The sequence below is a fragment of the Haematobia irritans genome, chromosome 2 (assembly GCF_050003625.1).
Source record: "Haematobia irritans isolate KBUSLIRL chromosome 2, ASM5000362v1, whole genome shotgun sequence".
Lineage (NCBI taxonomy): Eukaryota > Metazoa > Arthropoda > Insecta > Diptera > Muscidae > Haematobia > Haematobia irritans.
Genome location: NC_134398.1, coordinates 107,464,690 through 107,479,384, shown reverse-complemented (window position 1 = coordinate 107,479,384; position 14,695 = coordinate 107,464,690). Strand labels below are relative to the sequence as shown.

The 14,695-nt window shown below is 38.8% G+C and overlaps 1 protein-coding gene across 1 annotated transcript in view; it reads left to right on the top strand.

Moving 5' to 3' along the window:
* Cdk5alpha (Cdk5 activator-like protein) overlaps positions 1-14,695 on the top strand; it is a 173,657-nt gene that overhangs the window by 103,076 nt on the left and 55,886 nt on the right. Inside the window, exon 2 of the mRNA XM_075295835.1 lies at positions 10,013-10,218. Coding sequence (XP_075151950.1) covers positions 10,013-10,218 — 206 coding nt within the window. The remainder of the gene's footprint in view (positions 1-10,012; positions 10,219-14,695) is intronic.

Here is a 14,695-nt window from a genome sequence, read left to right as displayed (position 1 = left end):
GCTAACCATTGCACCACCACGATCCCACGGCGGCGGGTTCCGTGTACCGGATCGACCCGATGGACCCCATCCATTGGCCAGCGGCTGCCACATCAGTGTACGTGTTGTTTCGTCCGTCTTTTTGTGTTGGAGAAGGTGCATCCCGGGAAGCCTTCTCCGTTTGCTATTGGTCCGAGCCGGGATAGAGGAGAAACCCAGACCATGGTATTGTTCAGTCTGCCGAAACCTGATCCACCACCGTTCGGTTGCGGTCAGGTGTAACCGGTGCTTGGAGTGGGTGCACTTCCGGAACTGCTCCGGCTTAACATCGCTGCGGGAGTATAGTCATACTGACTACGTGGCAGGATGCTGTGCCAGCGATAGCAGCAGCGGGTCGTCTCACTATGCGACTCCCCCGACATCTCCCGTACAACAATATACTCCGCCGCAGCATCTCACACCCAATATTGTTGTTCCAGTTCCGGATAGTGCATCGTTTTTGCAATTTAATTGCAACGGGCTCCGGGGTAAGATTAGCGAGATCGTGGACTTTATGAATCGGAAAAGGATAAGGGTCGCGGCGATCCAGGAAACAAAGCTGAATTCCACCTGCAGCCTACGCTATTGTTATGGATACAATGTGCTTCGAAAGGATCGCACGAGAAGTGGAGGTGGTGGCCTGGCTTTCATATTACACCGTTCCGTGCAGTATAGACCTATCCCGCTTGTGCCAGACACTAGTGACCCATATATGGAATGTATGGGGGTAGCAGTTAAGTCTGGGGCTGCCGGGATAGAGCTATACAATGTGTATATACCGCCGGTTGATAGCTGTGCTCCAGGTTATAGCCCAAACATTGAGTGGCTGTTGTGCGGGCATAACCGATTGGTTCTAGGAGACTTTAATGCCCACCATGAACTTTGGCATTCTCTCCTAGGTAATGACCAGAGAGGCATAGCTTTGGCAGAGCAGATAGATGACTCCACATTTTGCACGGTGAACGAAGAGGCCCCACGAGGATTATGGGTGACTGCAGCATTTCGCCAGATTTATCTTTAGCGTCGCCTGGTCTGATAAATGACGTTTCCTGGCAACCCGTCATTTCATTGGGATCGGACCACCTCCCCATAATTCTCACCATCAACCGACCCTTCGATTTCATAACCTCTGAACGCCGGACGTTTATTAATCAAAAGAAAGCCAACTGGGAAGGCTTCAGAGACTACACCGATCGCCGCTTCAGTGAGCTCCCGTTCCCCTCTCATGTTTATGTTGCCCAGAGGGCGTTCCGGGACATCATCAACGCAGCAGCCGCTCGCTTCATACCCGCTGGTCGAATTGCCCAAGTGAGGCCCAACTTCCCAGCCGAAGCGGCGGGACTCGCAGACGAGCGGGATGAACGCCGTCGTGCTAATCCTGCTGATCCTAAAATCATAGAACTAAATCTAGAGATTAGTAAGATAGTCGACGAGCACAAGCGGAACACTTGGTTAGAGCACCTGAAGCAATGTAACTTAGGCACAGGGACTGGTAAATTGTGGTCAACAGTTAGAGCCCTCTCGAACCCCGCTACAAGGGATGATGGGATTTCAGTCACCTTTGGCGACGTGACTGTGACTGATCCGAAGAGATGCGCCAAATACTTCAACCGACAGTTTGTCGAGCATCCCGAGAGTGATAGAGCGAAAAGGAGAGCTACACGTCGTGGTCTCCGAGCCGACGACACACCACAATTTACTGTAGCCGAAGTTACCAGTGTCATCAACAGCGCGAAACCATCCAAGGCGCTGGGCCCCGACGGAATTTCAATGCTAATGTTGAAGCATCTGGGAATACTGGGAGTTGAGTACCTGACCAGACTCCTCAATTTGTCCTTAGAATCACTCATTATACCCGATGTCTGGAAGATGGGAAGGGTGATTCCACTACTGAAACCAGGCAAAGACTCGAGTAAAGGTGAATCGTACAGACCGATATCCCTTCTCTCGCCAGTAGCCAAGACACTTGAGGCACTACTCCTCCCTAGCCTTGTGGAGAATTTTCCAGCTGCCCACCATCAACATGGATTCCGTAAGGTACACAGTACGACGACAGCCTTACATGCCATTTCGACACATATCAATAAGGGACTTAATCAGCCCAGGCCGTGTCATAGGACGGTCCTCGTGGCGCTTGACCTATCGAAAGCATTCGATACGGTCAACCATGCCAAATTATTTGAGGACATCGAGAATACGTCCCTACCGGCAGGAGTGAAGCGTTGGGTGCTGAATTATATGTGTGGACGCCAGTCGTACGTGGAATTCAGGGACAAAAAGTCAAAACCCCGTAGAGTTAAACAGGGAGTTCCCCAGGGTGGGGTGATATCTCCGGCACTGTTTAACCTCTACCTGTCCTCGATTCCACGCCCACCTGACGGCGTCGAGATTGTATCATATGCGGATGACTGTACAATCTTGGCATCTGGGCCCAATGTTGATGACATCTGCGATCGTCTAAATGTCTACTTAGCTAATCTTACCAGTTATTTCACTGCGAGAAACTTGAGGATATCCCCCACCAAATCCTCAGCCACACTATTCACTACATGGACGGCAGAAGTGCGCAGGCAGTTGAATATTAGTGTCGATGGCGAAATAATTCCGACCACAAATTACCCCAAGATTCTTGGGGTCACATTCGACAGCCTTTTTAGGTCGTCTGCCCATGCCACTGCAATTTGTAATAAGCTCCGTGGTAGAAACAAGGTCCTCAAGTCACTTGCCGGCAGTACTTGGGGTGCGGACAAAGAAACCTTGTTAGCTACCTATAAGGCAATTGGCCGGTCAGTGGTAAACTATGCAGCGCCAGTGTGGACACCGCAGACTAGTGATACGCAGTGGAATAACAACAAACCTGTCAGAACGCTGCCCTTAGAACTGCAACTGGGTGTCTCCGCAGCACACCCCTGGATCACCTTTATGTGGAGACAAAGATCATCCCTGTGCGTAGACACAACTACATGTTGTCAAAGCAGTATCTCCTGGGTTGTTATCGCAGTAATCATCCAAACCACCATCTCATGGATGCACAACCACCACCCAGGAACGTAAGGGTTGATATACATAATCTAGAGCGCGAGATCCAGCGCTACAAAAGAGAACCTCTAGATCAAGCAGCGTACCAGGCAGGTTTGAACAGGATTCATGAGGATACTGTAGCTGAAGCGGTGAGAAGCTACAAGGTTAATCCTGTTCTCGGAGTCCGTCCACCGCCCATAGCACCGGAGGAAAGAGACCTCCCACGGTAGACTAGGGTAGTTTTAGCCCAGTTAAGATCAGGCAAGTGCAGCCGCCTCAATTCCTATTTATCAGTGATTGATAGCAGCGTAGCTGACGTATGTCCAATTTGCAACCAAGGGCCACACGACACGCGTCATCTTTTCTCTTGCCCAGCTAAACCAACCCGACTTAGCGCCAGGTCACTCTGGACGCAGCCCACCTTAGTCGCAGAGTTCCTCGATCTGACCACAAGCTGAAGTACCAAAGCGTATAACATAAAAATGGATGAAATCACAATAAACTGTTACAACAACAACAACCATTGCACCACGGTGGCTCCCAAGTAACGACCACAAAGAATCTCAGAATCATATTCCGATGGTCTGAGCCAAGTCTCAGTCATAACCAAAACCGCAGACTCAAAATCAAAACTATCAGTATACAGCCTCGATAATTTTAGTATTCAACCCTCTGACATTCTGATAAACAATAGAAAAAGAGCCACTCAGTTTTTTGGAGATGGAGGAGGCCTGCTAGGTAATCTAGCTATGTTATCAGACCGATCAACAAACTCCTTAACGAATGCCCTAGGAGACCAAAAATCACGATTATCAGCGTATCGAAGAGGTCAGTATCGACAATAATCTTAAATGAAGATCTATTCTCAGAGAACTGAGACTTCAACCTAATAGTCCTAAAACCCGATATACTATCGACCCTAGACCTACTATAACAATCAATGTCCTCAGCCGTCTTCTCCGGGGAAAAAACGAGAAACAAAAACTACCCTCTTTGAGGCAGCCATATTGAGTATCTTCGAGCTTTTCCCCTTTTGGTTGAGGCTGAGGGCAATCCGACAAAGTAGGCATCGCGAAACTTATGAGAGACAAACCTGAATCAACCCCACGACCCCGCGAAGAAGTCGAGTCAGTCACCAAAGGAATCGGCGGTACAGGAGCTTGCGTTGACTGTTCAGCTACAATACCTGGAGAGGATCACAAGAAATAGGAGCAGTCACAGCCGCTCGGGGCAGTGATGATTCGGCACCACCTTCCGACGTACCGGAATCACTAGGCATCGCATCCTTCGTACCCCTTACAACCGCTGACGCACCCCCAACCCTTGATGATCCCACACCAGATTTCGGCAGCCCTGAACCAGTCCTAACAACCTTAGTACGACCCTCCTTCGGCGACGACTTTTTCGAAGACCTTTTCCGTTTCGTACCCGATACAGGAGAGGCAACAAATGACGAATGATCTGGAAACCTATCAAACAACGTCGAAAATTTCACAAAGTTCGAATAAAGCTCCCATAAGTCACACGTCAACGTAGTTACCTCAGACGTAGCCACCCTAAAAAAGTTATAGAACTCCACACTAATCTTCTTACATCTCACACAACACCATCTGAGACCGTTGTTACCAACGTACAACTCATCTACCACCCTTGCAGCCAATCCAGCACACCTCGAATGCCAATGCCCATCACGAAGCCAGCATACAATAACAATCTCATCATCAGAAACAATTTTACAATCCTCATTCGAGCATAAATGGTGAATTCAGTAACAAAATAAAATTAAGTTGAAATCCAAATACAAATTATAAAATAAACTATAACAAAACTCAAATGAAAATATCCCACTGCCTCAATACAAGATGTCACAAAAAAACTAAACACGCCAAAAACCGTTTGACCACTAAATCAACAATACAAGTATTGACAACACCGCTTGATAATAATGTATGTATGTATGTATATCCACAGCCACTGAGAAAATTACATGTACAAAAACAAAACAACTGGTACAAGAAAGCAAAGCACACTTGTTATTGTAAACTAACACAAACTATTTAACAGACAAATAATCCAATGAGAATAAATACAATACGGATTAATTACACAGAGGAATAACCAACATTGAACTTTTCAACAAACTAATCACTTATCTGAATGATTTAAAATAGACCGGCACAAATTAAACTTTTCTTTACATGCAAAAAACACAAAAATTATTCAAATTTTTAATAGCGCTAAGAAAAACACCACTAAACCACAACAGTGTTGCCAAAAAAAATACATGTGGACAAATCTTACACATTTGTGATAAACATAAAAAAAATATTTATTTATTTATATAGGCCTACATTTTATTCAATTTTTTGGAACATACTTTTTTGGAGCATAATTTCTACTTGAAGTCGAGTCAGTTCGGAAATGATGTTTTCGTTAACACGTTTTTAAGGACTTTAGTAGCACACGAAGAAAAAAGCTGCGAAACCTAATAAATTCAAATTTGTTTCCTATAATCAAGTACGCAACACTCACATTTTAAATAGAATTTTGTCGTAAAGTTATCTTAAGATCAATTCTCCACTTCTTTGGCTCGGATACAATACCAAAATCATTTGTGTAAAGATAAAATCTTTGGAACGGTGCATGCCTTTTATCAATGCATTATTTGTTATACCCACCACCATAAAATGGTGTCGGGGGTATAATAAGTTTGTCATTCCGTTTGTAACGCATCGAAATATCGATTTCCGACTATATAAAGTATATATATTCTTGATCAGGGAGAAATTCTAAGACGATATAAGCATGTCCGTCTGTCCGTCTGTCTGTTGTAATCACGCTACAGCCTTCAATAATGGCGCTATCGTCCCGAAATTTGGCACAGATTAGTTTTTTTTTGCAGGCAGGTCAAGTTCGAAGATGGGCTATATCGGTCCAAGTTTTGATATAGTCCCCATATAAACCGTAGTTTTTATCAGATTTGCTTGAAATTAGAAATCTAGAGGTATTTTGGGACCATAAAGAGGTGTGTCGAAAATGGTCCGTATCGGTCCATGTTTTAGTATAGCCCCCATATAGACAGATCTCCCGATTTTGCTTCTTAGGCGTCTAGAAATAGTATTTTCTATCCGATTTGTCTGAAATTGAAAATCTAGAGGTATTTTAGGACCATAAGGAGGTGTGTCGAAAATTGTTCGTATCGGTCCATGTTTTGATATAGCCCCCATATAGACCGATCTCCCGATTTTGCTTCTTGGGCGTCTAGAAACTATACTTACCATCCGATTTGCCTGAAATTGGAAATCTATAGGTATTGTGGGACTATAAAGAGGTGTGTCGAAAATGGTCCATATCGGTCCATGTTTTGGTATAGCCCCCATATAGACCGATCTCCCGATTTTGCTTCTTACGCGTCTAGAAACAATATTTTCTATCCGATTTGTATGAAATTGAAAATCTAGAGGTATTTTGGGACCATAAAGAGGTGTGTCGACAATGGTCCGCATCGGTCCATGTTTTGATATAGCCCCCATATAAACCAACCTCCCGATTTGGAGTCTTGGGCCTATAATAACCATAGTTTTTATCCAATTTGCCTGAAATTGGAAATATAGAGGTAATTGAGGACCATAAAAAGGTGTGCCAAAAATGGTGCTCATCGGTCCATGTTTTGGTATAGCCCCCATATAGACCGATATCCCGATTTTGCTTTTAGGGCTTCTAGAAACTATATTTACCATCCGATTTGCCTGAAATTGGAAACAAAACTCAAATGAAAATATCCCACTGCCTCAATATAAGATGTCACAAAAAAACTAAACACGCCAAAAACCGTTTGACCACTAAATCAACAATACAAGTATTGACAACACCGCTTGATAATAATGTATGTATGTGTGTATATCCACAGCCACTGAGAAAATTACATGTACAAAAACAAAACAACTGGTACAAGAAAGCAAAGCACACTTGTTATTGTAAACTAACACAAACTATTTAACAGACAAATAATCCAATTGGGCCTATAATAACCATAGTTTTTATCCAATTTGCCTGAAATTGGAAATATAGAGGTAATTGAGGACCATAAAAAGGTGTGCCAAAAATGGTGCTCATCGGTCCATGTTTTGGTATAGCCCCCATATAGACCGATATCCCGATTTTGCTTTTAGGGCTTCTAGAAACTATATTTACCATCCGATTTGCCTGAAATTGGAAACAAAACTCAAATGAAAATATCCCACTGCCTCAATATAAGATGTCACAAAAAAACTAAACACGCCAAAAACCGTTTGACCACTAAATCAACAATACAAGTATTGACAACACCGCTTGATAATAATGTATGTATGTGTGTATATCCACAGCCACTGAGAAAATTACATGTACAAAAACAAAACAACTGGTACAAGAAAGCAAAGCACACTTGTTATTGTAAACTAACACAAACTATTTAACAGACAAATAATCCAATGAGAATAAATACAATACAGATTAATTACACAGAGGAATAACCAACATTGAACTTTTCAACAAACTAATCACTTATCTGAATGATTTAAAATAGACCGGCACAAATTAAACTTTTCTTTACATGCAAAAAACACAAAAATTATTCAAATTTTTAATAGCGCTAAGAAAAACACCACTAAACCACAACAGTGTTGCCAAAAAAAATACATGTGGACAAATCTTACACATTTGTGATAAACATAAAAAAAATATTTATTTATTTATATAGGCCTACATTTTATTCAATTTTTTGGAACATACTTTTTTGGAGCATAATTTCTACTTGAAGTCGAGTCAGTTCGGAAATGATGTTTTCGTTAACACGTTTTTAAGGACTTTAGTAGCACACGAAGAAAAAAGCTGCGAAACCTAATAAATTCAAATTTGTTTCCTATAATCAAGTACGCAACACTCACACTTTAAATAGAATTTTGTCGTAAAGTTATCTTAAGATCAATTCTCCACTTCTTTGGCTCGGATACAATACCAAAATCATTTGTGTAAAGATAAAATCTTTGGAACGGTGCATGCCTTTTATCAATGCATTATTTGTTATACCCACCACCATAAAATGGTGTCGGGGGTATAATAAGTTTGTCATTCCGTTTGTAACGCATCGAAATATCGATTTCCGACTATATAAAGTATATATATTCTTGATCAGGGAGAAATTCTAAGACGATATAAGCATGTCCGTCTGTCCGTCTGTCTGTCTGTCTGTTGTAATCACGCTACAGCCTTCAATAATGGCGCTATCGTCCCGAAATTTGGCACCGATTAGTTTTTTGTTTGCAGGCAGGTCAAGTTCGAAGATGGGCTATATCGGTCCAAGTTTTGATATAGTCCCCATATAAACCGTAGTTTTTATGAGGACCATAAAAAGGTGTGCCAAAAATGGTGCTCATCGGTCCATGTTTTGGTATAGCCCCCATATAGACCGATATCCCGATTTTGCTTTTAGGGCTTCTAGAAACTATATTTACCATCCGATTTGCCTGAAATTGGAAATCTAGAGGTATTTGAGGACCATAAAAAGGTGTGCCGAAAATGGTGCTCATCGGTCCATGTTTTGATATAGACCCCATAGAGACTGATTTCCCGATTTTGCTTCTTGGGCTTCTAGAAACTATATTTTCTGTCCGATTTTCCTGAAATTGAAAATCTGGAGTTCTTTTGGGACCATAAAAAGGTGTGCCGAAAATGGTGCCCATCGGCCCATTTTTTGATATAGCCCCCATATAGACCGATCTCCCATTTTGCTTCTTGGGCTTCTAGAAACTATATTTAGCATCCGCTTTGCCTGAAATTCGTGAGCTACAATAAACTGTATTTATTACATGATTTGCCTGAAATTCGAAATCTAGAGGTATTTTTAGACCACAAATAAGAGTGCCGAAATTGAGGTATATCGGTCCATTTTTTGGTATAACCCCCATATAGACTGAGCTCTCGATTTTTACTTCTATATTTTCTGGCCGATTTGTTTGAAATTGAATATCTGGAGGTATTTTAAGATCACAAATATGTGAGTAGCAAATGGTGCCTATCGGTCCATGTTTTGGTATAGCCCCCATATACACCGATCTCCCGGCTTTATTTCTTGGGCTTCTAGAATCCGTAGTTTTTGCTGGAAATTAGTAATCTATAATAAAATTTTAGACAAACGAAATTTCTTTTTCTTATAAAGTGTTTTCGTTTATTCAACGATTGTCTCTAAAATTTGTGTCAAAAGAAAACTTTGCTTGTCTAAAATTACGTTTCTCAAAAAAGAAAACACTTCTTTCAGGGTATGGCAGGCGCACTGATCATGAAAATTGCTTCAAACTGAAAGTAAAAGTTCCAGATTTTATTCATCGTATTTAAATAAATGCGGAAAAATCTACAGATTTAAGCTTTTAAATCAAGGCGTAATTTCAACATATACACGATATGTTTATATTTTCTCTAAAACTCAAACAAAATTGGTTCTCATAAATCCAGAATCTTATCTGGTCTTCATAGGTAGAATCTTTAAAGTTTGTCTTCGGGAGCTGGCTCGTTTGGGAGAAGATTTGTCATCAAACCCCCTACAATTCTATGTATTATCAAGTAACCCACTACGACGAAGAGTTTTCATAGTAAACTATTATACTTGATTCATGGTGGTGGGTATTTAAAATTCGGCCCGGCCGAATTTACTGCTGTATATATGTACTTGTTTTTATTATCAGCTTTACTGAGAGGGGATAATGCATCGCTGGCAAATTGTTGGGTCGGTCGAAACTAGTATTGAACACAGGAACCTTTTGTATGCAAAGCAGGCGTTTAAGCGAAATCCATTCTGCCGTTTCACGAGAGCTCAATATCACCATTTTTATATATCATATAATACATTAATATTATACATAAAATATATCAAAATATTTCACTCAACATTTTAAAAGTGAATTGATTTTATTATTTCTATTATGTATAATTTCAGGATGTGGCTTTTATTAATCCAGCAAATGTTGTATTTGTCTATATGCTGGTGCGCGAGCTAGTTAGTGGCGACGAAACAAAAGAATGCGATTTACAAGCTGCCGTTCTCACATGTCTTTATTTATCATATTCATATATGGGAAATGAAATAAGTTATCCCCTGAAACCGTTTTTGGTAGAAGACTCCAAAGAAAAGTTTTGGGACAGGTAAGGATATATACGTTTTTAACGCGCTTGAATCAAGTTTTGATTTTTTTTACTTAGTATTAAATTAAAATATAATATTGAATTAAAATTATCTAGCGTTTTATGACTGTTTAAAGCAACTACGCTATAAATACCTCTTATTATATCAATTTTTTTGATTCTGCGTTTAACTCATGACATTATTCGTGTAATGTTCGATGCCCGCACGCAAAAAAGTGTTTGGAAAACGTGTACCGAAAACGGTCTTCTTTTTTTTAGAGTTTTTTGAATATTCTCGAAAATTTCAAACTTTTATCACCAAAAATTTTTTTACAGAATTTTTATTTTTACAATAAAAAAATTTGTTCCAAAAACACAGTCCATTACTTTTATATCATGCACTGTTCTTTCCTGACTTTAAGTCTTTAATAAGACTCATTTTGTCATTGAGCTTAACATGGAATCGGGTAGCACTCAGTGATAAGAGAGAAGTTCACCAATGTGGTATCACAATGCACTGAATAGTCTAAGTGAGCCTGATACATCGGGCTACCACCTAACCTAACCTAAGACTCATTTTGAAGTTTAATAGTGGGTAATAACAGTAATGAGCATCCATACATTCCCCATATTTGTTACCCTAGACGACGAATGGGACACGTATGTCCCATTAGTGTCGCTACCTTTTCAGAAAAACGATGTAACCAACATAGTCCATTTAAACGCTTATCGCTAGAGGAGGAGTTGGCACACGTTATACTAAAAATACAGCCAAAAATTCCAGATTTTTCATGTTTATTACTTTCCCACACACAAAGTACATACAATCCCGTTCGTCAACGGGTTAAGAGACTTAACTTAAACTATTTTTCCTAAATCATTTTTCCTTATATTAAATTATTTTTCCAAAATAAAAAATATCCTATTGTTTGATAAAATTTAGCAAGTATTATTTAAATCACAAATTTAAAATGTATGTGTTACCCCATAGAATTAGATCAAATTCTGCAACATATTAATTTTCAACAATATTTGAAATTTGAGTAATTCATATGAAGCATGGTACAAGCAATTATTTATAAGATAGCCTCACTTGCCCAAAAATAACAACACTAGGTCAGAACAATGCCGTGTTCCTTTACTTACTACTATTTTTACTACGAGTAAATCATAAGAATACAACTAATATGTTTTGACATTTTACTGAGCCCTTTTGAGTCATCTGTTGACTTAAAACTACCTTATAAATTACTTGTACAATGATATTCATTTCTGTCTTCTCATGAATGCTGCTCGATTCTACACACAAAAACATTCTTTCCTTCCAAACGAAATTTTAGACAAACAAATATCGTTTTCCATTAGTTTTTCGCTGTAACGATCCTCTCTATAAATCTATATCCTCCGGAAATGGCTACCTTCTGGCTCTCGGCCTTGCTCAGTCTTGGAAGTGTTCGTTTTCCTTCATGGATAAATTACGGATACGTATACAGAAATTAAGAAGATAACGTAGCTCTTAAAGGTGTATATATATGTGTATTTGTGTATGCCTCGAAAACTAAGTAGTAGATATCGAAAGATGAAAGTGGCGTTAACTGCGGCTCATATTTCTTTACCCGCCCTACCTGCTGACATAACAATATCAGCCCACGAATTACAAATCCTTTATCTAACCATCATTACCTTTCGCACTATCGAAATGAAAGTTAGCAAGCCATTCTAAAGTCGATCCAATTTAATAAGTATATTTAACAAACGGTTGGAAAATTATGCAAGTATATAGTGTTTTAATAAGCAGTGAAATGGTAAGTAGAAAAAATATCGAATTATCACCAAATATTCTAGGGTAATAAAGTTAGTGTAAATTTAAAGGTAAATTGTTGTTGTTACGTAGTACACGAGTTATAGTAATAATGAATATATAGAAAGAATGAACATAAATATGATCGGACTTACCCAAGATATCCCTCGCTGTCACCAGGCCTTTTGATGGAGGATCTTGAAGCCGTTTAAATGGTAGAAAAATTTTATATGAAATGATATAAATACGTGTAATGATATGGACAAATATAATACTAATGTAGTGCTAAAATCGGTGTCGGTAGTAATAATTTTCAGCATCCTATGGCGAGTTTCAATTTTTGCTCCTTTTCCTCTCGAGGTTTTTAACAATTTCTTTCTAGTTCAATGGATAAGATATTTAGTTTTTGTTTTCAATAAAAATTGACCCGTGCCCATTTAGCATTTTATACACGAATTTATTGGCGGCCGGTTAGAATAACGTTTAGCTTTGAAATATGACAATTGTTAATGGTCCATGGAAATCCAACGCATTGGTTTTGATTTTTGGTTATTCCAATTTAAAAATTCGTGGCGTTTGTTATTCAAATTTCCGTTTTTTACAGACTTCCTTCTTTTTTTCTCCAACAAAATTTTTCTAATTAATTTTTTTCTTTGGTTTATAACATGTCTCCTTTTCAAAACTACTTTTCTCTATCAAATTTAAAATTTCTAATTTTCTCTAGTATCTTTTCTTGCCCGGAAATAATACGTACTTACACACATTGGGTAATTTGGCCCATTTTTGTGACAAAATGAATAAAATAATTTTGTGACAAAATTAATAAAAAAAAATAAACTGAAAAGATTTTTAATTTTTTTTGTTGGGTGGTTATGTAAAGATAAGCTATGTAAAGATAGGTTTAGGTTTAGGTTAGGTGGCAGCCCGATATATCAGGCTCACTTAGACTATTCAGTCCATTGTGATACCACATTGGTGAACTTCTCTTTTATCACTGAGTGCTGCCCGATTCCATGTTAAGCTCAATGACAAGGGACCTCCTTTTTATAGCCGAGTACGAACGGCGTTCCACATTTTAAAGAAGCTTTGAAACCCTCGGAAATGATACTGAGGTGGGATAATCCACCGCTGAAAAACTATTTGGTGTTCGGTCGAAGCAGGAATCGAACCCACGACCTTGTGTAAGCAAGGCGGGTATGCTAACCATTGCACCACGGTTGATCCCTATGTAAAGTAAAGTATGTAAAGATAAGTTTTAATTAAAAAGATTTTGCAATTTATAAATGTTTAACCCACTTTTGCGATTTTTATACCCTAAACATAACAGTGGTCAGGGTATAATAACTTTGATCTGTCAAAAAAGGGGATCACTTTTCCGTCCATGTTAGTGTTCGCAGAATTCCGACCGCATTTATTACCCGATTTTGATGAAATTTTGTACACGGTGTTGTTTTGACACAAGGAACACTATTGAAATTGGAATCGGATCAACTTTACATATAGGTTCCTTATATATGTATCGCCCGATTTTCCCAAATTTGGACTTTATTAACCAATATTACTCAAAGTTGGCTTGCTCTAATCTCTAATCGAAATCAGTTAAGATTTAGATATAGCTCCAATATGTATGTATTCAATCGGTATTGGCAACAAATATTAATGAGTGTAATTTTAAGGATATATATGCACACATTTCGAACGCAGCAAACAGAATGTCCAATCATGTTTTTCAATTTACGCGAAAAACTAAAACCCAAGTTTAATTGGGAACGGAAAGTTTTTCAATCACGTGTGTAATTGAAAATTATTTCCGAATTGATTAACAAATTAATTGAATCAATTATTATTTTTATTAGAAACGTAAGAAATATTTTTTATTTTGGTTTTATTCGGTGATCAGACTTATTAGTGTTTATCAGTTTAAACAATGTCCATCTAAACTGACACAAAATTTTGCTGATTGTTGTTTACCTTCCAGCACTTGTAATTAGAAGGTTCCCTATAGTCAAATTGTTGCGTTGATCACTGACGGTAAAATCAATCTTTATTGGCCTTTTATATCTTATAATTATTATCGTGTTTCTTCAATAACTTTTGAGTGCAGATTTGCTTTATACAACGACAATATATAAGACAAAGGTACTTAATGCCACGTAAGCGAGTGTTCATGGCTGTGGACATAGGTTTTATTTGTTGCTAGCAAGCATTTTTGAATAGTGGTCAGAGATTTTATCTTTTGTTAAAATTCTTGTAGAGATGTGGCACGCAGGTTAAGAAGAAGAGATTGCATTTCGGAAGGAATAAAGAGCTGATCGATGTCGCCGAGACTGGTATACGATGAGTGTAGATGTTAATGACGGTTGTCCGGATAGTTGGATGAATGTAGTTTGGATTTGTAGATAATAATTCTGAATTATTAAGGGTTGATGAAACGATTTCCTTCTCGAGTATCCCGTTCGTTGTTTTGGGTAAGTGGTGTCCAAGTAATTTCCCAGCAAAAACTAGGTAACCACATCTCATTACAATTGACATTACCAGGAGTAAAGCTGTCATTACACGTTGCATTACATTGCGGCGAGTTATAATGACTAACTTGTAATGACAAAAATAAATACTTCTCGGTAATTTTCGAATTGTTATTCTCAAATTTTTAGGCAGTTGTAGTTAATATAATTATTCACATAATCGAGCACTTAC